Source organism: Lemur catta, chromosome 1 (assembly GCF_020740605.2).
Source record: "Lemur catta isolate mLemCat1 chromosome 1, mLemCat1.pri, whole genome shotgun sequence".
NCBI classification, from domain to species: Eukaryota; Metazoa; Chordata; class Mammalia; order Primates; family Lemuridae; genus Lemur; species Lemur catta.
This window is the reverse complement of record NC_059128.1, coordinates 257,265,295-257,292,524: the sequence shown is the minus strand read 5'-3', so window position 1 is coordinate 257,292,524 and position 27,230 is coordinate 257,265,295. Positions and strand designations below refer to the sequence as shown.

General features: G+C 33.8%; 1 protein-coding gene across 3 annotated transcripts in view; it reads left to right on the top strand.

The window, feature by feature from the left end:
• The window catches only part of ROBO2 (roundabout guidance receptor 2), a 1,246,741-nt gene extending 1,220,204 nt beyond the window's left edge, over positions 1-26,537 (top strand). For 2 of the 3 annotated variants that reach the window (XM_045540457.1, XM_045540456.1), the window contains 4 exons: positions 2,306-2,511; positions 14,590-14,763; positions 23,584-23,775; positions 25,080-26,537. In XM_045540457.1, the coding sequence (XP_045396413.1) occupies positions 2,306-2,511; positions 14,590-14,763; positions 23,584-23,775; positions 25,080-25,084 (577 nt within the window). In that variant the 3' untranslated portion in view covers positions 25,085-26,537. Of the gene's footprint in view, positions 1-2,305; positions 2,512-14,589; positions 14,764-23,583; positions 23,785-25,079 lie in introns of all 3 variants that reach the window. The other variant, XM_045540455.1, reaches the window with a different exon arrangement.
• The last annotated feature ends 693 nt before the right edge of the window (positions 26,538-27,230 follow it).

Here is a 27,230-nt window from a genome sequence, read left to right as displayed (position 1 = left end):
GCTCTGATTACCAACAGAGCAGACCCTGTTTTTCTTTCTAGATATATTTCTACTGAATCCAGCAATCTTCCAGAATGCCTTAGCTGACTCCACAAGTGGGAGTTATAAGTACCTGTGCATTCACCTAAAACCTTGCCCTTTGGATTTGGAAGTGCCTCTCCATCTGGGTCACACATCAGCATCACAGGAGGACTGTTTAAAAAATAATGAGCCCTAGGATCTATCTCCAGGGATTCTGTTTATATTGATCCATAAGTACACAGCACAGTGCCTGTCACTAGAAAATATTTATAAGTGTCATGTGCCCTCTTCCTGTATTTTAGTTTATCTCCTAATTTTCCCTAATTCAAGGAATACATTTTTCATCCCATAAAGTATATTTGTTCCATCAAGAGTTGCCATCAGTGATATAGGACTGGAATGTTGGTCTGTTCCATCCTTCCCAGGATCAAAGTCCACACTGTTAATAGAAGAATGAATCATGTGTACAAATGTGGCCTTATATCCGCTTGTTCATCACTTGGCTTTTTCCATCCCCAATTCAGAAACAGAACTTGAGGTAACACACCAGGATGTGTTAGTCAATGCTCAAGATTTTCTTGCTTTTTCTTCCTGACTTTTCAATTAATAAGTTGTGATGAATGCCTAGTAATAACTTGGGGCCTTAAATATCTGATCTATTATATTAAATATTTGGGTCTGATGATATTGAGGTAGCTTCCAGAAATTATATATATATATGTATATACACACACATATATATAGATACATATATGGAGATATATATATGTGTATATATATATATATATGTGTATATATATATATATTGAGACAGGATCTTGTTCTGTTGCCCCGGTTAGAGTACAGTGGCATCATCATAGCTCACTGCAACCTCAAACTCCTGAGATCAAGTGATCCTCTTGCCTCAGCTTCCAGAGTAGCTGGGGCTACAGGTACACACAACCACGTCTAGCTAATTTTTCTATTTTTTGTAGAGAAGGGTCTCACTCTTGCTCAGGCTGGTCTAGAACTCCTGAATACAAGCAATCCTCTTGCCTTGGCCTCCCAGAGTGCTAGGATTACAGATGTGAGCCACTGCACCAGGCCCATTTTTGTTTTTTTAACATTGAATAATCTAGAATCCTGTTAACACTGGAGTTGGTTACAATTTCAAAAGGCAACTAACTGGGAGAGGATATTAAACAAATTCTGGAAGAATGAAATATTTTACCAAAGGGGAAAAATGATAAAGAAAAATAATCTCATCTCTTTCATTCAAAAGCTAACAATAAATATACATAGCACTTGTTTTATACCTCCCTTAAATAGCAAGGGTCTTTTAAATACTTTTGTATGAAGGCAAATAAAAAACTTAATACGTTAAAACACGTAGTACACTCACTCTTTAATGCCAGTAACAAATAACAATGATTTACTTTTGTTTAGCTTTTTATGGTTTAGAGGAAATTCTAAGTAGACTCAAAGCAAATCAATGTGCCCCTGGTGTCCAGCTTCACATTTTGTTAGCTACCTGGTCTGAAACATGTCACTTCAATAAATTCCAAAAGAAGGTTGACACTACATGTTCTATTTAATTCATAAGATTGAGATTAGAATTATTCATTCATTGTAAAAGGTTTATTTAATACACTAATGTTATAAACACAGAGAATGCTGTGATGAATCTCTTGTACTTTTGAGGAATTTAAGACTTTGGTGGGCAAGACAGACATACAAATAGTTACTAAAGCATAAATTAGTTGTGTCTGCCCTAAACTGGGTTAAATTGGAAACAACCATCCACCCTAATGCAGGAAGGAAGCTTCGTGGGGAATGTGGTCACGGTGGGATGGCTGGCTATTAGGCCCTCGTGTGGCATCTTTGTTTCATAAGAAACAAAAGGCAGCATGAGTTAGTTACACAGACTGTGTAGAATTTTGACAGTAAACTAGGAACAAAATTTTTATAATCTTATTGGAGAAAAGGTTAACTGTAAATAGTTATTTGTGACAAATATTCCTATTCTCCTCCGGATGTCTTATGTACACAAAAATACTGGGTCTGTATTGTCCTATAAATACTAATCAAAGAGTTAAATGGCCTATGTTGTCCTTGTTTGGTGAGTCATGTATCTGCAGCCCATTGTCTCTGCTGAAGTGTAAGAAAGCACTGTAAGCTCCAAAATTAGTTAATGGAAAGGAAGAACACAGTATTAGTTGCTATCTCATGCCATTTAATTCAAATTATAATTTTGTTGAATGTTAATGAATTCTTTTTTAAAAAAAAATTTTCATTTGAATTCTAGGCACATGCAGAGCAATAATCAACCTCCACAGCCCCCGGTTCCACCATTAGGTTACGTGTCTGGAGCCTTGATTTCTGATTTGGAAACAGATGTTGCAGATGATGATGCCGATGATGAAGAGGAAGCTTTAGAAATCCCCAGGCCCCTGAGAGCACTAGACCAGACACCTGGATCCAGTATGGACAATCTAGACAGCTCTGTGACAGGTAATGGACCCAATTTAACAGGAATAACTGACCTATTTGTAACATTAAAACGCATCAAAAATCAAATACTTTCTTATGTAAGATTTATTCCACTCCATCTATTTCTGTAACATTTTAAATATGTTAATATTAAACACAAAATTCAGAAAGGATTTGGAAATACTTTTGCTTTGCTGCAAAAATGATAAGAAAATTCATGAATTTTAAAAAGCTTTAAAGACATGAAAGAAAACTCAATTATATTCAGGGCTTTCATGAAAAGTTCACTCTACTAGGGAACCAAGTCTATTACATAAAAAACCTTGACTTTTAGAAATGATATATTTTGTATATCAGGCACAACATGCAAAGTGAATGCAATCTTAAAACGCTTCTTGATAATTCACTCTGTAAAATCATTCACTGATGAAAATAAGCAAGTCTTCAGAATAAGCCTCTCTAAGTTTGCACAAGGCATTATTTTTAGAGTGGAGAAAATGTACAGTGAGATAAAGCATATGTTTATGTATTTCATATTGCCTAATCCAGTGAATACTCCTATCTCAAGAATTAGAGTTATTTTTACTGTTTACTTCTTTGGCTTCCTCTTGCCTTGTTCACTAAGTTAAAGACTTCAACTGGTACTCACATATGATGATCCCAGGACTGATGCATAACTTATTTACAAGGATTTAAATTTATCAAATTTTGTTAGAAATTTTTAAATCCTAACATATACACAATGATTATGCAAAAAGTAAAAATTCAGTCTTTCTATTCAATTAGGTATCCATTCTTTGACACACAAGATTATGCCTCCTATGTGACTATGAAGTCATAGTTACTACTAATTTAAGTTTGATTTTTGCATTTCATTTGTTCTTCTCAGAAAACACCCATACCTGTATTTACCTTGATGACATCTTTCATCCTAGGAAGTATTTTATCACAGCCCCACTTAATTCATTTTTGTGCCAACAGCTTCCCAGCTTCCACAGATTTTGCACTACGTGTTAGAGTTCTGCAAACACTGATGGAAACTGGTTTATGAAAATGATGAAACATCATCAGTGCCTGTGACTTGCCTCTGCATCACTTCCTGAATTGTACAATGTGTGATGCATACGCCCACTGTTCAGTTTTTCTTCTTACTTGGGGGCTGGACTGCATGCCAAGCTAATTAAGATTTAAGAACTGCAGATATACAGCTCTGATTTGAAATCCAGATCCAACTGAAGGTGGCAGAGCAAAAGTTAAAATCCTTGAGTGCAGAGAGCTGACTTATTAGTGCACTATTATGTTAAGCCCCTTTGCCTGAATTTCCGAAATAATCTCCTTCAGGGTAAAATTCTGCATATTTTTGCATATTTCACTAATGATACTGAACTCTTTTCCATTAGGAATGCAGTAAAGAATTGCAATCATAAAGAAAAATATCAGCTATAGCCTATGTAGTTCTTTTATTAAATATTATAATGTCAAAGATGATAAATTATCTATAAATCAGGAGAATGCCATTTTGTACTTTTACATGGTCACCTGTAACATGTTAGGCTGTGTAATGTGGCTGCAGTTCAAACAAACTGAATTTATCCTATAGCTGGTATAATGTTCATTCCAAATGAAGCTTTTATTGCTAAGAAAACAAAGTCTGTTTTCCTACGTGAATTCACTGCTTAATTACTGCTGTATATAAAAAACTCAAGACGTTTAGGTATGTGTTCCATGATGAGGTTATTCTATGAATAATACATCTCCTTAGTAAAAGAAGTTACACTCTACACAAAAGTAGCCAAATATAATGCCCCCCTACATTTTTTTTTCCTTTCCGCAATAACTTTGTGAAAAAGGATATGATCAAAGATTTAATTTGCTTTCTAGGGGTTGTGTGTTAGCATATATGTGTATGTGAATGTATTAGAGTATAGGTATGGATGTGGGTGTGCAGGGAGTGTTTGTGTGCATATAATGTGTGAGAGCGTAGATAAGGTTGTAGGTGCATGCATACATACGTGAGAATAGCCCTGAATTAGATGTATATGGGGACCCCAAACATTAGGTAAATCAGCATGCTAATGAACACTGTTCTAACATGCTTATGTTTTCTTCAGACACTTAAGTCTAGTATAATGGTGCTAAATGAGGTGGACAACAAAAAGGGCACTATTTCCACTGGTGTTTTATGTTTTTAAGATGGTAAGTGCCCACAGAGAGGATCTCACCATCAGTTACTTTGAGTTCTAAATTTGTTTGTGGTGTGAGTAAATTAGTCATTATGTTCACCTGAAATTCCCTGATAGTTGTTTTCATTTTCATGAAACTAATGACCATTTTATTAAACAAAACTAACAGTTATTATGTTCCCGTCTCTGAAACTCTGAAGCCAATCAAAATGATAGCTCAATGATAGCACTGGGATGGGCTAATGGGCCTGTATATAAAATTATGCAGGATTTTACATGGATATATTGCACTTAGTGGCTGCCACATTAGAGAGTATCAGCAGTTAACAAAGAACAGAGCCCATCTGTATAAAGAAATAAGCACGTTAACTACAAATGTTTTTTATAACAACTAATTTTGGGGGATTTCTTAAAATTTGAAGTCATGATTTGAGAATGGAAAAAGCAAAAAGAGAGAAAAATATCAACATTTATGCATTTCATGATCTCAGTAATGGAAAATATGTATTTACAGTTCTGCTGTATTATTTATCTATTTCTACAACAAACACTTAATTGAATACTTATTACTTTCAATCACTTGTCTGGAAATTTAGATTCAATAATAATAATAATAAGTAGCCCATATATAGCCCTTAGTAAGTGCAAGGCACCTTTCTAAGCTGTGGCCTGTTTTTTGTGTGACCTCATGAGCTAGGAATGGTTTTTACATTTTTTAAAGTGTTATAAGAAAATAAACAAGCAAACAAAAACAAAGAATATATGACAGAGACAGCAAAGCCTAAAATATTTAGTATCTGTCACTTTGTAGACAAAGTTTGCTGACCCTTAGTCTAAAGTTTTAATGTATATTAATTTATTTAATCCTCACAACTGTATTATTATTCTCAATTTACAGATAAAGACATTAAGTCACAGAGGGGTTTAAAGCCTTTTCAAGGTCACTCACCTGATAAGCAGCAGAATGATGTTCAAAATCAGTCAGTCTTACTCTAAAGATAAATTATGATGATTCCTGCTCTGGAAACACCCAGCTTTCTTCTAATCTCTGGAATTAGTATAATTAAGAGGAAATTGATGTTGTCGTCTGTTTCTTACTACGTAGATCTGCATGTATGTGTACACACATGAATAAATATGTATTTATACTAATATAACAGCAGTCTCCAAAATTTTGGCACCAGGGACTGATTTTTATGGAATTTTTCCACGGATTGGGAGGATGGTTTTGGGATGATTCAAGCACATTACGTTTATTGTGTGGTCAAACCTCTCTGCTAATGATAATCTGTATTTGTAGCTGCTCCCCAGCACTAGCTTCACTGCCTCAGCTCCATCTCAGATCATCAGGCATTAGATTCTCATGAGGAGTACACAACCTGGATCCCTCACATGCACAGCTTACAGTAGGGTTCACGATCCTATGAGAATCTAATGCCACCACTGATCTGACAGGAGGCTCAGGCGGTGATGCGAGTGATGGGGAATGGCTGTAAATACAGAAGAAGCTTTGCTCACTTGCCTGCTGCTCACCTTCTGCTGTGTGGCCCTGTTCCTAACAGGCCACAGACTGGTACCCGTCCATGCCCCAGGGGTCGGGAACTACAGAAATACAACACATAATTTTATCACTGGAAACATTAGTCTTCATTGTGCATTTAATCAAGGTAAAAATATCAATTTTTAGGTGACTTTTGTTATTTATTTTTCTCATATTTAGTTCTATGTTTAGTTATAGTCACCCATGCTAACAAAATTCAACTCTATCGGCATTTTTGTAAAGAATCTGCTTTTTGTAATTTTCATTTTAAGCTATGCTTATAATGTACACATATTTGATTGTAATAAAATATGAGATATTTTTATGACAGCGAATCATGCTCTGTTTTGGGCTAGAAAGTAAACATACAGGATTGTTTCAGTCTTCCAGAATTCACTTCTAATATTTCTTCCTAAATGCCGAACCTTTGGGTAACAGGGAGAGAGAAGCCTTTAATACTTCTTTCTGCAACTTCCATGGTGGGAGTCAAGGGTAATTGTTTCCTGAATTTAATGACACCACCAGGAAAAAAGAAACAGAAGGCAATCGGAGAGAGCGGAGGAGGAAAATGTCCTCAACATGTAGCCAAGATTCTAACTGCCTCAGTGATCACAAAAAGTAAGACTGAGAGTGTGTGCTGTTAAATGAAACAAATAAAAGTTTCCTTGACTGCTGGACCCCACAAGAATACCACGGCTGAAAGGAAATCGTGGCTCTATATTTTCTATTTTATGTTTTTGGAGGTTTTTACTGGAACTCCCACACCAGATAAGTATGAAAACAATAAAACCTGGCAGTCTCAGCATCTGACTCGACCACACAGATTTTACGGCCTTGGCTACTAAAAAGTTTAACCTGAAGCTTTGCTTTTTGCTACAAAAATTTAGGGAAAATAATTTGAGTATTAAGGAAAGTTTCAGGGATAATGCTAAAATAATTAAATCATTTTCTTAAACTCCCTTGACAGCTTTTAAGTCTTTAAAAATAAATTAAATATATATTTCAAAATTTAACAGGTACAAAGGGGAATATTGTATGTGCAATTTTCTCTAAGTGAAACAAGGTAACAGGCATCGTATGTCCCAAGGACGAGATGTTTTTAATGACTTATTTTGCTTTCCATGTATATGACACATTCCTTTCTCTCTGAGGAATGTAGTGAAATTGTTTCATATTCAGTATATTTGAGTGAAAGAAGAACTTCTATAGATTAGACATGTTTTTCTATATCTAGGCAGAGGTCAATATCTGGATTGATTTGTCTAAAGATATTTACAGCTGAAAATTTTACTTAACAGGTAGTTAGGCAAATAGCATACTTAATAGAAAGGGTTCTTAGATTAAATATTGGCTGAAAAAATGGGGGACAGTTAGTTTTTGTATCTCATAAAAATGGAAATGTAACAATTAGCAGGGTCATATTATAAAGCACAGACTTTACTCTAGCTTAATGGATCTAAGGATAAGCATTTATCAGCAAGGAAGGATTTAGCATAAAATGACATGTAAATGAATTGATGACTGATCATAAATTAATTTTAGTGCTGAAGATGTAATAGAGACACAGCAAGATGCTACTTTATCATGGTATTTTACTGCTCAGTAACATTTGAGCAACAACTTAATGTCCTATGTGCAGTCCTTCTTTAACAGCTTTAATAAATTTGAGATTGTTTTTGGTCTTTCAGCAATTTTAAACCTGAGAAATTTGGAAAGAATGAAAATGTGAACACAAATAAATTTGGCTATATGACATAAATTCATTTTTCATTAAATGTTTAAACATGTATTGATTATGTTTGGGGCTATAACATGTCAAATTGGCATGGATTGCTTGTAATTTGTAAAGAATCTCTAGCTGAGTTGTTTTAACCTGGTATTCATTTTCATTTTCATGTTTATATTTACCTTTATGACAGAAAACCAGTTATCACAAAAATGACTTACTTTTTAATTCATGAATTAACATTTTTATTTTTTTAGTTATTATCTTCTTATTTATTTCTTTATTTTTTGGTAATTACCTAAATCTTCAGCTCAATCTTCATGTTTATATCCAAAAAAGAGGGAAAATGGTAGCCAATGAGAAGCAAAATCAGTAAATGTTAAATAAATTTTAGCAATTTCACAGGAAGAATGATAATATATGTCATTTATTTTTTTATTCATGGAATATGGCCAAATATCTTTAAAAATATTCCCTACAAATGTACCCATTCCATATATCTTACCCAAATTGAGAGGCGATGGTGTTGACAAAGGCAGAGAAACAAAAGGAAAGAGAGAGAAAATTTCTTTCTGTTTATGATCCTTGCCCTCCATTTTGAAGGCAAACACAGCCACACTAACAAGAGACACTTCCTTCTCGTTGGCTTGAGACATTAAGTTTCCCATTGCCCTGTGTGGCCAAATATCTATAGTATGTGATGTGTATCTTCAACTCTGAATTCATCTATCTCGCCTCTTTGCTCTTACAGGGAGTACAAAGAATAGCTGATGTTCTTTCTATATTGACCAACACCCACTTGAAGCTGTATCTTCCATGTTACTCTCTATTCCCAGAGGGGAAAAAAAGCACCAGGAAAAACTTCACAAATAAATGAGATTTCTAGGGACATGCCAAGGAGTATTAAAGGTTGAGAGAAAATCAGAGCAAAGACACAAATGCAGGAAAGTAGTTGATTTGTTCAGGGTATGACAAATGTGCGTGGGGAAATATTCATCTGAAGGACTTGTCACAGAAAGATAAACAGGGTATTTTGGGGTGGAAAAATTAACCTAATTGTCTGTTAAGAGGTCTCACAGGATGACATTTCTTTAGTGACAAGGCTGAGGTGTAGAATTTATTCTGAGTTTTGCAGTTTCAGAGACTAAATTTGTCAATATGCCAGATCCCCGGGCTGGAACCACACAGCAAGCAGGCTTAGACATAAAGACTTAGACATAAAACCAAACAGACTCAACTATTTCTGGGCTTGTTATAGGAGAGAAAAGAGAATTTTTAAAAAACAACAAAACAGTGAATATGGACACAGAAGTCACACAAACAAAAAAAAGTTGCCACAAATATAAATTCTTTATCTCAATTTGAAAAAGATATTGATAAATATCAATATTCAAGTGTATCAAAGCCTAACCAAGACATATATATATATATATATGTATTTTATATGTGTGTAATATTTTACTTTTTCACTTTGGATGATAACATCACTGCTTTCGCCATTGTCTCAGTAACCAACAAGAGTTGACTAGCATTATATTCCTTATTTAAAAAATTTTCTATGAGTTCTTAAGAGAACAGTCTTTCTACAACTAAAATAAGGACATTTCTATGAAATTACATATCAAAGAAAATCACACACAAAATCTATAGTGAATAAAACATCAAATGCATTTAATTCAAAATGCCCACTGTTTATTGAGCTTCTCCTATACAATGTCACTGTATAGAAAATATGAAAATGAATATGAGATAATTCCTAATCTCCAGAATTCCACTGTCTAGAAGAGGAAACATATATGCCACAAACACAGAGAATATATAGAGATAACTGATATACTAACTGTATGCATAGTATTTGGAAAACAAAGGAGATAGAGAGATTGATTCTCCCTGGGATAGGGTAGAATCAAGGTGATAAGAGAGAAGGCATTTCATTTAGACTTTAAAGTTCAGCAGTGGTTGAGAGTTGGTGGCAATTCAGAGATATGTCCAAAGAATGGGAAGTGATGCTGTGTAGGTGGGACAAGGAGCCTGCACAGGCTGTCAGAGTGAATAGGGCTGCAAAGGCAGGATGGGCTAGATACCCAAATACCCGATTAGGAGTTTAGACGTGGTGTTGATAAACTAGGTAAGGCTTTAAACAGAGGAACAAAAGTATATAGTAAGTGCTTGAGAAAGATAATGGAGGCCAGGCGCAGGTGGCTCACGCCTGTAATCCTAGCACTCTGGGAGGCTGAGGCGGGTGGATCGTTTGAGCTCAGGAGTTTGAGACCAGCCTGAGCAAGAGTGAGACCCCGTCTCTACTAAAAATAGAAAGAAATTAGCTAGGCAACTATAATATACACAAAAAATTAGCCGGGCATGGTGGTGCATGCCTGTAGTCCCAGCTACTTGGGAGGCTGAGGCAGGAGGATTGCTTGAGCCAGGAGTTTGAGGTTGCTGTGAGCTAGGCTGACACCACGGCACTCTAGCCCGGGCAAGAGAGTGAGACTCTGTCTCAAAATAAATAAATAAATAATGTAGATAAAAATGAGGACGATAGAAGGAACCGGAAGGAAATCAGGAAGAGTTTAGGAATAAAACTGGAAATGAAGAATAAAGAGATTCTTATCTGGAAAGTGAGAGCAGATGTTTAGAAATACAGAAAACAACACTTAGAAAGGACTGTGAGTGAGCTTTTAAATGTTTTAAAAGTATCATCAGTTTTAGAATTTCATTTTCTTTTGTGACCTCTCACTGAAATACTTTGATTTTTTTTCTTATCTAGTGTAGCATTATATTGCAAAGCCTATTGCATCAATTCTTCTTTCAGTTTGGGCTGTTGGTCCTTGACTTGTGATTATTAATCCAGAAATGATTCTCTCCAAGGAGGCTCAGTTGCTGGTGTTATCTCAGCTTCCTTGCAGTGGCCTGTGTCAAGGGAATTTGTCTGGAAAGTAAAAAGTGTATCTCTGTGCTTTTGGCAAATAGAATCAAAACTCTATCTTTCTTTGCTACACTTAACACCCTTTTAACTTCTCAAATCATTCTAACCCCATCAGTTTCTGTTCTCTCTGTCTTGAAAGTGCATGAATCCATGTTATTGCATCCTGGCACCTTGACCAAAATTACAAACACTGCATCATGGCAACACTCCTAACTATACTGTTGTTTCTTAAATATTGGAGAAAAGGAAAAATAATCTACAGCATTTGACTTTCAACTATTTCATATAGATATGTGTTTGGTTTTTGTAGAAATCTTACATTAACTTCTTATAAATACTTTTTTGTCATCCTTCTAACAAAACTTAGGATAGGCAATACTTAGTAGCTTGTGTCATGAATTAATGATGTGTAAACTTAAATATTGTAATAATAATTTTGGTGAGCAGTAGGTTAAGTATCCAATGTGCTTTGGTCTAAGAGAAATTATAAAATTGTGAATGACTTATTGGAAAATTAAGAATTAAAATTATTTCTCAGTATCTTCACAATTTATAGCTCTCTACACATAAAGCTGAAATTCTGTTTCTCTATTGCTAAGTTCCATTTTTTTCAGAAAAATCTATATTAATACTGATGATATTCTTCAGAAAGATTTTTAAAGATAAATGTTAGTACTAAAAAAAAAACAAAGAAAGCATTAATAAGCACTGACAGTAGTAAAATGCATTTTTTATGTTCTAAGTTAATTGCTTTGATAATTTTTTTGGTTTATGAATTTTTGTTATTTCATGAGTACTTAGGTGTCTATTTTTTTTAAAATCATGATATAATTCTAGCCCTTCTACAGTACACAAGTATAGCTTTTATTCAGATTACCATTGGAGTCTTAATTAAATTCAAAATATATTCACGCTATTTCTTCAACTGAGTCTTCGATAAGTTTAAAAACACTATAATTTGTTTCAATAAATGTGTTTATTTTTGAATTGTAGTAACTTAAAAAATAGGTAACAATTCCCTTTTGGAAAATTATCATGTAATAATTTAAACAGTTTAAGAAGTAAATAATATGGAACATGTTTTGTTCATGTGCTGCAAAAAAATACAGGTTTTAAATGAGCTTCATTCTTTTGCACTAAGAATGTTTAAAACATGGGTGATGCTTGCATCTGGCTAAAGAAGTCATGATGAAACATCAAGGAAGAAGCGAGGAGTTGAGACAGCCTACTTGTTCATTAGTATAGTGTGTGCAAGCAACTGAGATATCCAGTATATACAACTCACTGGACAACTACATTTGTTTTTAGGTTCAATGGTAAATGGATGGGGCTCTGCATCTGATGAGGATCGTAACTTTTCTAGTCATAGATCTAGTGTAGGTAGTTCCTCAGATGGCTCCATCTTTGCCAGCGGCAGTTTTGCACAAGCACTGGTGGCAGCAGCAGATAAAGCTGGTTTTAGGCTGGATGGAACCAGCCTTACAAGAACAGGTTGGTAGACTCCAAGTCAACACTCTTTGCATGAGAGAATCTTGTCCTTTGGACACTGAACTTTTTCTCTTCTGTTCTTTCTTCTTAGTGAATCTGACTACATAGGGCTTTCTTTAACATGCATGAATGCAGTTTGAATGCTGCACTACCAAAACTCTATTCTGATGCTAGTTTTGCAGAGCAGGAATAGACACCTATTCACCACCTTCTATCTTTTATTTCCCTTTTTCTTCATGGCTCTGCTGATTAATTGGAATATGCTTCCTTTTTATATTACAGCAAAGCAGCAACTAAGATTGCCATTAAATATTCAATAACTCATACTTTGCAAAATCCTCACATAATCAATAATGTACCCAGTAATTAAAATTATTCAGCTTTTATTTCCATTACTTTCCTTTGCCCCATCTCCTTCTACAAATGCGTTTTCTGGGAAGGCTTTCTCCGCATGAGGTGAATGGGTCTAAGGCTGTTGGTCTAACAGTTCAAATGGCTGATGATCTTATTAATTGTTTGGCTGTTAAGATTTTAATGCAATAATTTATTACTTGTTTTAAAGGATGCTAATTAAAGATACACCCACTGCATTTGAAAGTTTAGTGAAATGATGACTACAGGTGTATTGCTCTTTAGGGTAATTCAATTTTGATTTCTGAGAGCGATAAGTAATAATATAAAAAGACCAATTATGTCATTTTTCATGTGCTGCTCATTCCATAGAAAAGAAAAGTGGAATTAACTCTAATAATAGTTCAAATATTTATAATCATTTGTTTTGCCGAAACAAAGTAACTTTAGCATAATGCATGCTCTCATATTTATGTGTGTGCTTCTTAACTGCACATATAGGAAGATTCTAATATACGAATTAAACTGAGCTACCTTACCAAACAAACACAGTCAGTGCATTTTTGAAATCTTAATAGTGTTCAACTAGTAAAGAAAAATGATTTTGACCCTTCAGTAAACTCTCAGGTTATAAAAATGAGTCTTGGAAGTTCTCTGAATTATGCCATCAATATTTCTTTTGAGCATGCATGAGGTATCTTCAAAAGAAATAAAAAAGATTTTTCTAAGCATTGCAGAGGTTTATTTTTCATATAGCATCCAAACTAAAATATGTTGTAATATAACTGTTATTTGAATTTTCTTGCTTTATAAGGCATAAGTTGGAAACTTTATGTTGCCTGAGTGCTTTTTGTGGCATTAGCTGTAAGCAGAGCAGTGAGAAATTGCAAAGAAACTAATAAATTAGAAGGTATAAATGCATTTCTTGCATGTATGCTAATAGCTAATAAAGCATTAAGCAATATCATGTCACATTGACTTAAGAAACCATAACTACATACAATAATTTTGTATGAAATGAAAACATGCACAGAAGAATAAATACATGCACATAAACTAGGCCTCTCTTACTATAATAAACATGGTATTAAAATCATAAGTTGTTGAACATTTATTGGCTAACCTTTTCCCAGAATATATTTCCCTATATATGTATACTCAACCATAAGAATAGGACATAGCACATTTCATTTTTTTTCAATGAGAATTTGGAGTCTGCTCAGATACAATAATATTCATCAGAAAACACCTATTGCACTTTGGATATACAAGGTGATTTTAGCCTGCTATCCTCTACACTGATGTTATTGAATTTCTGCCAAAAGAGAGAGAATTCTCGTGTATGTGCATAGGTGGTAAGGTCAATTTAATATATGTGTCTGAGCAGACCTTTCATGTAAAATTTCAAATGTAATTACTATATGACATTTTTCTGCGCTCAGAGAGATTTTATAAGGTTCCAAGGGTGAAATATGATAAAACAAATAAGACAGTACACACTTTATTTCAGAAATAGCTTTTTTAATTTTAAGAAGTAAAAGCTGCATGAATTTTTCATGTATCTATGAAAATATTACTAAGATTGTCAAGGTTAAATAAAAATATAATCAAGCAATATTGAGTATTTGATCAGTAGATTTGTCTTATGTTCATTTGTTTGAATTCTTTTAGTGCATGGGACATTATTAGCTTGTTAAAAATTGTACAAAATATGTGCAGCTGGGTATACATTTTCTACAGAGATGCACCAATATTTGGTATCTTCAAACAGCATCTCTAGGTAGGTTTACAGGTTAGCCTTAGTAAGGGCAGAAATACAAGATAGACAGAATCAGTCTATTATAATGATATTCTCTATACCCCATTCCCTTTGTTTTCTTTTTAGGAAAAGCCTTTACCTCCTCTCAAAGACCTCGACCCACCAGCCCATTTTCTACTGACAGTAACACCAGTGCAGCCCTGAATCAAAGTCAGAGGCCTAGGCCCACTAAAAAACACAAGGGAGGGCGAATGGACCAGCAACCAGCATTGCCTCATCGAAGGGAAGGAATGACAGATGGTAGGTTTCTTTCCTTTACCCTTGTCTCCTCACTGAAGAGGTGTGCTCCATGCAATCATTAACTTAGGTTAAAGTAGTTATGTTAGGTTAGCCATTGCCTCATTATATAACAAAGCAGACACTTAGCAATATGGTTTTGTTTAAATAAAACGCCCTCTTTTTTTAACAATTCAGAGTTATTTCTATAATATCAAGCCCACCACTTTTCATTGTTGATTTTTTTTTTTTGCCATTCTAGTATCTTTTATTAATGCTTTTTAGTGAACATTCCACTTTAAGAGTAGGAAAGAAAACAGAAGCAGCATGTGTACTTATAAGAACTTTTATGATATTAAATTATAATATCTTACATGGTATTTCACCTTTGGATAAGAAGAAGACCTTGAAATGAATTGGTGGTATTTCAGTGTAATGACTTTTAGAGCTAAAAGCATCCCCTAGGTCATGTATTTGAAAATTGTTGTGGTTGTTGGATTGCTATAACAAAATAAAGTTATGCATTGCATAATGTCATTTCAGTCAATGATAGACTGCATATACCTTGGTGGTGCAATAAGATTACAATATTGTATTTTTATTGTATCTTTTCTATATTTAGCTATGTTTATATACACAAATAATTACCATTGTGTTACAATTGCCTACAGTATTCAGTACAGTAAATGCTGTATAGCCTGGGAACAATAAGCTATACCATATAGATTATTAGGTGTGTAGTTGGCTAAACTATATAGGTTGGTGTAACTATACTCTATGGTGTTTGCGCAATGACTAAATCACACTTCTCAGAATGTATCCCCATTGTCAAGTAATTCACAACGATACCATATCCTAGGCAGCTTATAAACAACAGAAATTTATTTCTCACAGTTCTGGAGCCTGCAAAGTCCAAGATCATGTCACTGGAAGATTTGGTGTCTGGTGAGGGCCCACTTTCTGGTTCATAGATGGTGCCTCTTCATCGTGTCCTCACATGGTGGAAGGGACTAGAATCTCTTTGGAATGTGTTTTATAAGGGCACTGATCTCATTCATGAATACTCCACCATTGTGACCTAACCACCTCCCAAAGGCTACACCTCCCGGTACCATCATCACATTACAGGGTTGAGATTTCAACATACGTATTTTGGGGGTACACAATGATTCATAGTACATATTTTTGGCTTTGGGCAGCAAAAGGTCTCCATCACAACTACTCAACACTGCCACTGTTGCATGAGTTGAGCTATAGAGAAAGTAAAAGAATGAGTGTGACCAATTTTCAATAAAACATTATTGACAAAACAGGCAGTGGCTGAATTTGGCCATGGGCCACACTGTGCTGATCTATTTCAATCATTCTATTTATATACAACATCCAATCTTTGAATATTTGCTTAAACATTGCTAGTTTCAGGAAATATAATATTACTAGAAGATGTCCATGTTCAATTATGAGTATTTCATGAGCTCTACAGAGCATGGTCTATTTCTCATATTTTCAACTTAATTCTCTATCTTTTAAAGTATGAATAAACATATTTATCCTTAAGTTTTATTCTAAGAACACATAACATAATAAATTTAAAGTGGCTAGTATAATGTCAAACTCAGAGGTAAATTCCTTGCCCTTTCTTGACATTATCCCCCACAAGCACACAAACTTTATCATAAGATAGTTCTATTAATACTGAACACCAAAAGGATGAACTTAGGCAAATTGCACATTAGAACTATCTTGGGAGCTCTTAAAATATACCCTAGAGATTCTGATTTAATTGTTCAGGGGTGAAACCCAGTTAGGAGTATTTTTTAAAGCTCTACAAATTAATCTATTGCACATCCAACTTGGATAAGCTACACCCTAGTCCCTAGCACACTTACACTAATCATTATAAGACAGAATGAAGCTTAGTTGGAAAAGAGGAAATGCATTTGTTCTTTATTAGTTTGGGGGAATGGCTACCCTGTCTGGCAGCCACCTTCGTGCTTTCTTTGGTTATCTTACAATACCAAGAAAACTTAAAAAGTCAAGCATACTTTTTCTAAAAGCTTCCAGGTGTACTTATCTTTTCTGCTAACTTTGTTTTCATTGGGAGGTGTTTCTATAGAATATGAAGGTTAAGGGTACAATCAAGATCTTGATTCTCTATAAATGAATATCCCATGGTGAGCAAAAATGCTCACCACTGCCTTTCTGCCTCAGATGTTCTGAAGTTTAGTTGAGCACTTAAAGCAGTTTGTAGTGTTGATCTTATTTTCTCTAAATAAAAAGGACTACTCTCACTGATATGTTATTTATACATCTAAGAATTAATAATTTTATATATTTTCCTGCTCTGAATATTGTGGGCAGAGAAAAAAATCTAGATATATATTTTTCTGTGATTTTTCAGAAATGTTTGAAGATCATATCCCGAATATGTGAAAGACAACAAAAAAGAGATCTTTCTCTTCCTAGAACATTTTTCTTGCAAGCTTTTTTAGAGTGTTGACTTAATGCAAGCTACCTCCTAGTTTAAAGCATGATCAATATATTGCTTATCTTTCTAAAAACAGATAAGTTACTAAATTTTCAAATGTTCCAGCATTCAGAGGAGGGGTTACGGATTATGTGCTATTAGTAAACCATATATTTTGGAAGTAGTGATATTGCAAAGGAAATTTCAGTTCACATGTCTTCACAAGTGTTTGATCCAAAGGCATTTTAATTATGATACAGTGTGAAGACATTTATTTTGGATGGCATTCTACAGATTATCTTTAAGGACATTGTTATAATACAGCAAATCATATGCCATAGAATTTATATGGTATGCATCCATATGTCAAGAATACTTTCATAACATTTTTGTATAAAAATCAACTAGTTCTTTTTGGGGAGATTGCTGCTTAGCGTTTAGTGTATGGACGTTTTACACTAAAACTTTTGCATTATAGATTTTACAATAGTATTTTTTTCTCTTATAAACAGTAATGTAAGGATGTAGGCCTTTTCAGTATTGGGATACCATCATTTTCAGGATTAGACCTTTATGGTTTTTGAATGAGGAGAAGACAGAACATGACTGGTCACTGGGAGATTCTAATGGCAAGTGGCACATCATTTCTCATATTTTATTGTCAAGAACTCTGTTGTATGGTGTCACACTAACTACTGGGGCGGGAAAGTAATCTTCCCTATGATGAGTAAGAGAAATTGGGAACGGTGGGAAATGTCAGTCTGCATCCCAAAGGCTACGCAAACACTCACACATTTTATTTTATTTTTTTGTATTATGTATTTTTTTTTAAAAATTGAGAATATAATGGGAGTACACACACACATTTTAAAGAGCACTCTTTTCCTTATATGGTCTTCCCTAAGCAGGCACTGCTGAATCTACATCTTCTATTCTGCTTGCAAAGTCAAAGAATACCCTTTGAAGCCAATACGTTGATCAATGCTGAACAAAGAAGGCAGATCTCTACCTACTAACATGTTTCTCTAAATAATTTCTTTTCAGCCTGTCCTCCCTTGTCTTAGTTCTTTACACCCTCTTCATAGAAAAGGCTCTTCCCCAGCTCTGCCACATGCTAGCTTTGACCTTTGAGCAAACTTATGTATTCATTAATCTATTCATTCAAATATTTATTAAACATATATCATATGATAGACAATGGGAACCAAAATTCCCTGCCCTCTTACATTCTAGTGGGGGAAGATAGATAAAGACCAACATAAATATATAAATGAAAATGTAACTAAGATGATGATAAATGCTATGGGGAAAAAAAGAAAGGGAAGGAAGTTGAGAAGTATAGGTATAGGGAGGAAATATTTTTATGTAGGGTGCTCAGGGAAGGCCTCAACAAGAAAGTGACATTTGAGAAAATTTTGGAAGAAAGTAAGTGAAAGAACAATGCTGATGTCTGAAGAAAGGTCATTCCAGGATACGAGAACAGCAAAGGAAAGCCTGGGGCTTATTTGATGAAAAGAAAGGGAACAGTAGGACTGGAGCAGAGAGAGTAACAAAATGGAATATGAAGTCAGACAAGCAAGCAAGGGACCATGTTTGTAGGACCTTTAAGCTATTGTGATGACATTGGCTCTTACTTTGAATGGGCAACCACTGGAGGGGTGTGCATGTGTGTGTGTTTGTACATGTGTGTGCATACACACACTTGTATTTGTGTTTAAGGCAGAGGAGTGACATGATCTTATTTATGTTTTTATTAAAAAAATAAGTAATTCTAGCTGTTGTATTCTGATACACAAACTGGGGCAAAAGTGTAAACAAAGATCTTGTAATAGATTGTGAAGGTAGTTCATACCAAGGTAGAATCAGTGGAAATGATCAGAAAGGTTGGATTCTAGAGCTGGAGTTAACAGGATCTGTTAATGAAATTAAACAGAGGCTGTTTAATAATCAAAAATTATTCCAAACTTTTGGCCAACTTTTAGAATGGAATTGCCACTAACTGAGATAAGGAATACTACAGAGGTAGCATATTATATAGAGCATAATCTAAAGCTCAATTTTAATATGTGAAATTTGAGCAGCAATCTAAACATCTAAGTGGAACTGTCCAGTGAGTCTGAAGTTCATGATAGGAGAGATCCAGCTAGAGATTTTTAATTCTTTGTGCCTCCATCTTCTTACCTAAAAAGATGAGATAATAATGGCACCTATGTCATTGGACTGTTGTGTGCCGGATAATAACTAATCCTCAGTAGACCAGTAAGAGACTCTGTAGTGAATTGATTTATTGAAATGAATCAACATAGAAATGAATAATAAATTTAATTTAAGTAAGTGTATTTGATTATATACTTTTATTTCTCTATAACCATTCTTAATCCCCTGTCTTTTTCCAATTTGTTTATTTCAATGTGCATGCAATGTCTTTTCTTCTTAGAAATATATAAACCTCAAGGATATTACTTAATTATGAAGCCATATAATTTTAGGTTAAATTAAATATAATAGTAATCAGAATTTTAGCTAGCATAAGCAAATGCCATTTTGGCCATTTTAAAAAGAAAGCTGCTCTGATGGAGGATAAAAATCAATGACAAGATAGGTTATTTTGGAAGCAAATAAAATAATTTCTCCTCACTGGCAGTCTAAGTTCAATGACTCAATGAAATAATTAATTTGCATTTATAATAATGTATAGTGAAGGAAGTCAGTACTATTGAATATGGAGGACACACCAAACTCATTGGATTATCCAACAAACAGATATCTCAGTATTAGATTAGTTCTTTATTTTGGAAAAAATGTTCCAAATGCAACTTTATTTTCCCAGAGACCTTGTTCCCTTCAATAATTAGCAATTAGTAATCTTAATAAGGACATACATAAGAACTGAGAATGTTGATCCAACTTAGGAACTTTCAGAGCAGATGCTCAGGAGACCATTAGTATAAGTTCAGTGGATGATAGTATTATTTTGCTCTTGAAAGAAAATTTTTAAAAGGAGTAGCTTAGCCTTCCTATAAGGAAGCTATCTTTTGTACACAAGAAATTTATACTTTTCTAAATTTCATGAAGAGAATATGATTAGAAACAAAAGAACGCTTTTAGAAAAATGGCATGGCAAATAATTGCCTATTTTATGCATAATATCATCTATTAATGAAATAAATGTATATTCTATATATTTGTTTTTTATAAACAAATAATGATGTTATGAACACTCTAATGTTGAAAAAAGAAGTTTGCAATAGCATGCAAGAAAAATTGGAAGAAAACGGTCCAAATTTATGTGCAGAAGATTTCAAAATTTTCAGTAATTTCAGAACTAGTATATACTTAAAGGTAAAAGAAAAGATTATGATTTCATAATTTAAAACATTAAACATATAAATGTATCATGATCTGAAGAGTTAGTAAAAGGAAAATGAATAAGTTCATACTTGAACTTCTGATTTTTTCGTATCTGATATTTTTTAAAAAGCTTTTCTGAAAAATTATCTATTCTACTACATCTCAAATTTCCATGATGTGTTGTCTAATCTAGCACCATAAAGCATATTCAATCTGTACTCTGAACGTTGGTTATTGCTTATTAAAATTAATACATTGGAAGATTATAATATATTAGTTGTAACTCATTAGCTAACTCATGAAACGAACAGCCAGAATTGGTTGTCAGGCAGAATGTTAATTGCATTTAATAAACGTTAGCTTAACCCTTTGACTGTGGCTAAATGTGCCACATATATGGGTAAAGGCAATCATATGTTGCATATGATACGGGGTATAGTTCTTAATTTCCCGAGGGTGACATTTCCTATGGAGATTGGCAGAAGAGCTTTTGTTCTTCTTGGGGCCTTTTGTAGCACAGTTTCTAGAATTTGTAGTGATCTTATTTTGTGTCATGGTATTTCTACTTTGGGGAGGGAGGGTTGGACAATGGATTGAATATAAACCATTAACTACCCTTTACACCTTGAATAATAGCCTCATTGTACAATTGAAAACACTTTACAAGTTTAACAGTTGAAGAAAACCCATTAATTTTATTTCAATGATGCTGTGGCCAAAAGATACCAGGGATATCAATAATATGCATTTCGGATATAAATAATTGACTTTTATTTTCCCCAAATTTATTTTGCATGGGTGATACCTGAATGAGGGCAAAGGTTTTCTTCAACTTGAACTAAAAACCTGTATTTTTCATTAAATATTAGTCCATTCTAAACATTATTCAAAATTTTTAGATCTTCCACCACCACCAGATCCCCCGCCAGGTCAGGGTTTAAGGCAGCACATAGGCCCGAGCCAGCATGCTGGTAACGTGGAAAACTCAGCAGAGAGAAAAGGAAACTCTCTAGAGAGACAACATGCATCCAACTTAGAAGACACAAAGAGCTCATTGGATTGTCCAGCTAGAACCTCCCTAGAGTGGCAGCGACAAACCCAGGAATGGATAAACTCCACAGAACGCCAAGAAGATATACGGAAAGCCCCACACAAACAAGGTGTCGGATCAGGTGTGTTCTGCATAGTCCCAAGAAAGTGTGGACTGTTACCAATTTTTTTTTTCTACCAGGTATTTTAGAAATGGCAGTTGTTTAAGGGCATCTGAAATACATTTGCCTTAAATCAGTAATTGAAGTTAGAATTCCTTAGCAGAGCTCACCAGCACATCCCTTAAGGCTAATTCCAGTGGGGATTATTCCTTGCATTAATCTTTCCATACAGTCTTTTTTTTTTTTTAATGTTTTTATAACTTTTATTTAAAACATTGTTGGTTCTTTACTTAAATGTTTTGTTTTCCAAATTGAAGGAAATTTTCCTCTGATAAGCTATCTATGAGCCCACTAGACCTCCAAGCTTCATCTACAAAAAATCAAGAGACAATTTGATTTTTTCATTTTAATGTTTATATTGAGTATTTTTAAGACCACTAAATTTTATCTTTGATATCAGTTTAATATCTGCCTTGAACCAGTTTGTTCATTTTGACTGAGGTAACCAGTCATTTGAAAGAACTCACGTCAGTCAAATACATGAATTGAAATTACAAAGTTATAAATAATTGCCCAATCACAGAATCCTCACATTAGATAAGGCTAAACTGGGTTTTCACTTTCTCCAACTGATTAAATTTAGTTAATTGTTAACTCTTGAATGTGAAATGCTCTTGTTTATAAATCAAGCTTCCTGAAAATGTCACAAAATAAATTTCGTGGTTTGTAGTTGGATTTTTTTGTGGGGAGGGAGCTGTTATACAAATGCATTTTCTGGGACAACTCACATCAGGATTCATTGAGTATTAAAACACACACATACACATACATACAACTTTTTAAAATTTTTTGTATTCATTCATTCATTTGGACTTACTCTTTTCTAGGTATAACCTATCCCCATGCATTTTCCATAATTACATTTTGTCACAACTTGGTGCTCAAGTTTTTGGAAAATGTAATTTGCACAAGGGTCAAAAGATGACAATTTTAATATCTAGGTATAGTGAAAGGTTTAGGAAGGTTACACTGTTCAGTCTGTGAGAGAAAAACCATATGATCCTTTGCATTAAAGACAATCTAAAGAGAGAAATAGTAAATTTCGTTAGCATTGCTCAATACTAGCCCATACCTGGGAAGAAAGGGAAAAACAGAGGGGCTGGAGTGGAAAGGAAAAGAAGGAGCCAAGAGAATAAAGAGAGAAAGAAAAAAGTTTCAAAGTATTAAGTAATTATTTAATAATACACATCTTGAGTTACTTGTAGAAAGACTGTACATCAGAAGAATATTAGCACCTTATTTATTAAAATGTGCAAGTTTCTTTTTTTCCTTTAAGGAAATATAAGCTTTTCAAATAATGTATTTCCATCCCAAGAAACAACAGAAATTTAAGGATTTAATTAACTTATTCAGTTAACTCATATATAGTTCTTTATCTAAATCAATTGAGAAAATGTTGCCATAATGTCAACTAAAACAAAAAACATGTTCCTTCAATCTTAATGGGAAAATTAAATTGGAGCCTCATTGCAAGTTAGAAATTATGCTCAGATATGCTTTTGTTAAGCAAACTATGGTTCATTGTATGGAGCTCTCTTTTATAATGAATTTAACTTTTGCAAATAATGTATAACATTGTATACTTATCCCAAGATCTATTTTAATTTAATCCTGCTTCAGTTCCTATTGTAGGAAATGTTGCTTGCACATGGAAATTCCTTTAATATCTAGGCCTTATTAAACCTCATAATTTTAATTTCACTAAAGAATCAAATGGTAAAATAGCCCATTCTGAGCTTAATATCTAAGAGTTAAGTTTGTGCTTTGCCCCATGTTTCTGTTTAACTTAGGCCTTTGTGGTTTTTTCTTTTTCAGAGGAGGCCTTGGTGCCCTATAGCAAGCCCAGTTTCCCATCTCCAGGCGGCCACAGCTCATCAGGAACAGCTTCTTCTAAAGGATCCACTGGACCTAGGAAAGCTGAGGTATTAAGGGGAGGCCACCAGCGCAATGCCAGCGACCTTCTTGACATAGGATATATGGGCTCAAATAGTCAAGGACAGTTTACAGGTGAATTATGTAAGTGCTTTAGGTCATTTAAAAGGCTACTGTCATTCAGAAAGAATATTGGGCTAATAACATTGCCATATTAAATTTCAGAATCATAGAAAGCCTGTGGTAGTAGGAGAAAAAAATCAATTACAATTTTGAACATACAAGTTTGGTCATAACATGGCTATTTACTTATAACAATCCACGAAACAAACGTTTCTGCTATTTCAAGTTTGATTTATGCTATAGAAAAATTATTTTAATTTAGGCAATTAGTCTTAATACTTAAATATCATTAAATTAAATTAATTTTTAAATATAGCCCGCTTTGTAGATTTCTGTGCCTTTTTAACAGAGCACAATAACAAAAGGCAAACATATTAACCTTTTTGTAGTTTTGAAGAACCACCTAAGGAATTCCTCATTCTCTAGTTGCTCTTCATTTATTTAATTTTTAAATCTGGACAGTTAACTTTGAAGAGTTGATCTTTGATTTTTAGTTAATTTGAAATATTTTTATTAGAATAACATCTTATAAATAGATACCTATTTATAAATAAAGAACTGGCATAGGTTGTTAGTATAACCAATCTATTTTCTAAATAGAAAATACTAGGTAATAGAGAAAGTTAATGTCACATTGTTCTCTTTGTGTTAATTTCATCAGGCAAGTTACCAATTCAGTTTTTCATTGTTCAAATTATTTGCTGAATACTTTCAATTGCTTCTTCAAATTCTGTTTAAAAGCACTGCTGAGAAAATAGCCCTGGGTTCTAATATTCTCAACCACTTAACTGGTTATGGGACATGAGAAAGTAAACTACCTTCCTAATCTCTCTGTTTGCTCATCTAAAAAGTAGTATTACCATCATCTATACATCACAGGCTGGAGGATTCCATGAAATGATGAAAAGAAAAAATAATTTCAAAACTGTAAAGTTCTTTGTTGATCTCAGTTGTCATCATTCTTGGCTTTTGCTAATCTAATTATTATTAAGATTTGTTTATAATTGTAATTTGATTGATAGCTACCTGGATTTTTCTTTAACATTTATTTGGAAATACTGACAGACTCAGAAGGGGTGCAAAAATAACTCTACTTAGATTTTAAATTTCCAAATGCTATAGTGTTTTTTTTTCTGTTCATCTCCAAGTAAAATCACTTAAATTCACAAACTCACAAAATCTTCCTGATGACCTTATTTTCACTTATTATCTGGTTGCTTTGCCTTTTGTTATACTGGTTAGGATAGAAGAACACTAAACTTAAATAATTTAAATGTCAACTTTATTTCTGATTTTTTTTTTTTATCTTTTTTTAGAGTAACTGAGAGGAGACATACAAAGCTGCTCTGAAGGACCATCAGGTCCGAACTCATGGAAGTGATGACACTAAACAGTGCAATGAACAATTTCTTTATTTATGTACTATTAAAAGAACTGTAAATGCAATGTAAAGACACACAGCCACACATATCCCACAGATATTTTACTTGTGTTCTTCTCTTAAGTACACCACCCACCTTAACTCTTTCTTGTCAGGAGTATATAAAAGAAAGAAAACAAAACTCGCCCTCCCGGAAGAAAAGGATTTTCCTCTGTATATAATTTCTTTTGCATTGCTATGCAAGCTCACTCTTTTTAGCTCTGTTCATATTATTGTCTGTTCTTATTGGTCTGTTGTACTATATGTGAATTAATAGGCTGTGGTGCCATATATTAACTTTTAATTGTGTAACTTTTATGTTTAAATTTTGCACTGCAATTTTATTTGGTGATAAGCACAAATCTCTACTCCTCATGACATGAAGAAAAAGACTGAATGTGAAGGGAGTTTCTGTACTGTAAGCTAGGTTGGATAATGCTGGTTGTAACCAATCACGTTAGATGGTTTTCAGTTGGGGTGTAGAAATAGGAAGATGCAAAGGAACAATGGTGTTGGCAAAGTCTTCTTTGAATATCAGGGACTGAGTCAATAAAAAAAAAAAAAAAAGCAAAAAGGTGGCTTTTACTGTAGACAAAAGCAGGGGTCAAAAGAAGGAAGCTTAAATCTTAAGACTGAATATGCGTTAAAATATACAGGTAGCAAAGTTGTACTAAACTTGCTAAAAAAAAAGAAATTAAAGTTTTATTTAGAATCAACTTTACCTGTCATTGTAATTGACCCATCTGAGACTTGCAAGAAGCAAAAGGAAATTAAAGTGTTTCACAAGAGCTGTGTTTATATTACAATTTTTAAAGAAGCATTTTCTGAATTATCATAATTAATCTCTCTGATTCATTAAGTCAGAATATAATATGAAGTTCCCCAAGGAAACTAACAAAATGAACTCTAGAATATCTAGCAAATAGTTAAAGAAGCAATTTTTATTAGGGCATACTCTGGCTGATTCCAAATATAAACTCTATTGCAATATATTGTTTCATCTTTCTAATACATGTACAGTACACACTAGAGGATAGAGCTGCATCACTTAAATTTATTACTTTTTAAAAATGCAGTCTATATACAATTTTGTGTTTTCTTGATTAAGAAGTGAAGTTAATGCCACCAGATGTATAGCCAAATTGTAAGTGCTTAAAAAGCAGTGCTCAGAGTATGTTCAGTTCACAGTAAGTAGGTTTATTGGAATAAATATTTTATGGTACATTCTCAGAAATTGGCTACCAGCTAAAATAGGTTTGACCCATTTTGAATGAGTAAATTGAAAAGAAAAATTAAAAAGGAGAAAAATGCATGTTTATACACTTTTTAAATAAAACCAAACCTTGTAAGTGGACATTAATAACAGTGTCCTGCCTCATTTGTTTTCACGACTTTGAGAACAAGAAGTTCCTGAACATCAGTCATGTATGCTCAAAATAAATGTGACTTTGAAATATATGTTAGCTACTGTACATGTATAGTCAGTCAAGTAGAAAAGTACCTTCCTGAAATTCCCACTTGTGACATTTTCCCATGTGCTTCCTACACAATCTTAAATTCTATTTTTGTCTATACTTTCTCATATTTTTCCTATAATGTATTCAATAGTTGGCACTTCTAAAAATATTCAGTGTCATCATCAGGATAAGCTCTAAAATATGGGACCCCTTTGAATGACAATTCACACTCCATGAATTATTGGCTCAGTCACCAATTTATGTCATGTTGTTATAGCAAAGGATGACATAATTAAATGTTTCCATCTATTTTATTCCCTGAGACTGCATCAGCATAGGCAAATATAGAATGTAATGTTCTTTATGGGCTCTAACAACTTCTTGGTGCCCTGTAGTTTGTTTCGTAACTGAAGAGAACAAGAATTCTGAGATATACTTTTTAAACCCTTTATCAACTTTCTACCATCAGTGCCTGAATTGTAATGCAGTTTGGTTTCTCTGGGAAGAAGAAACTGGGGAAAGTGAAAAGTTTCTGCAAAGAATGAATACATACTGATTCACAACTCTAAGGTGTGAGGAATTTAATTTTT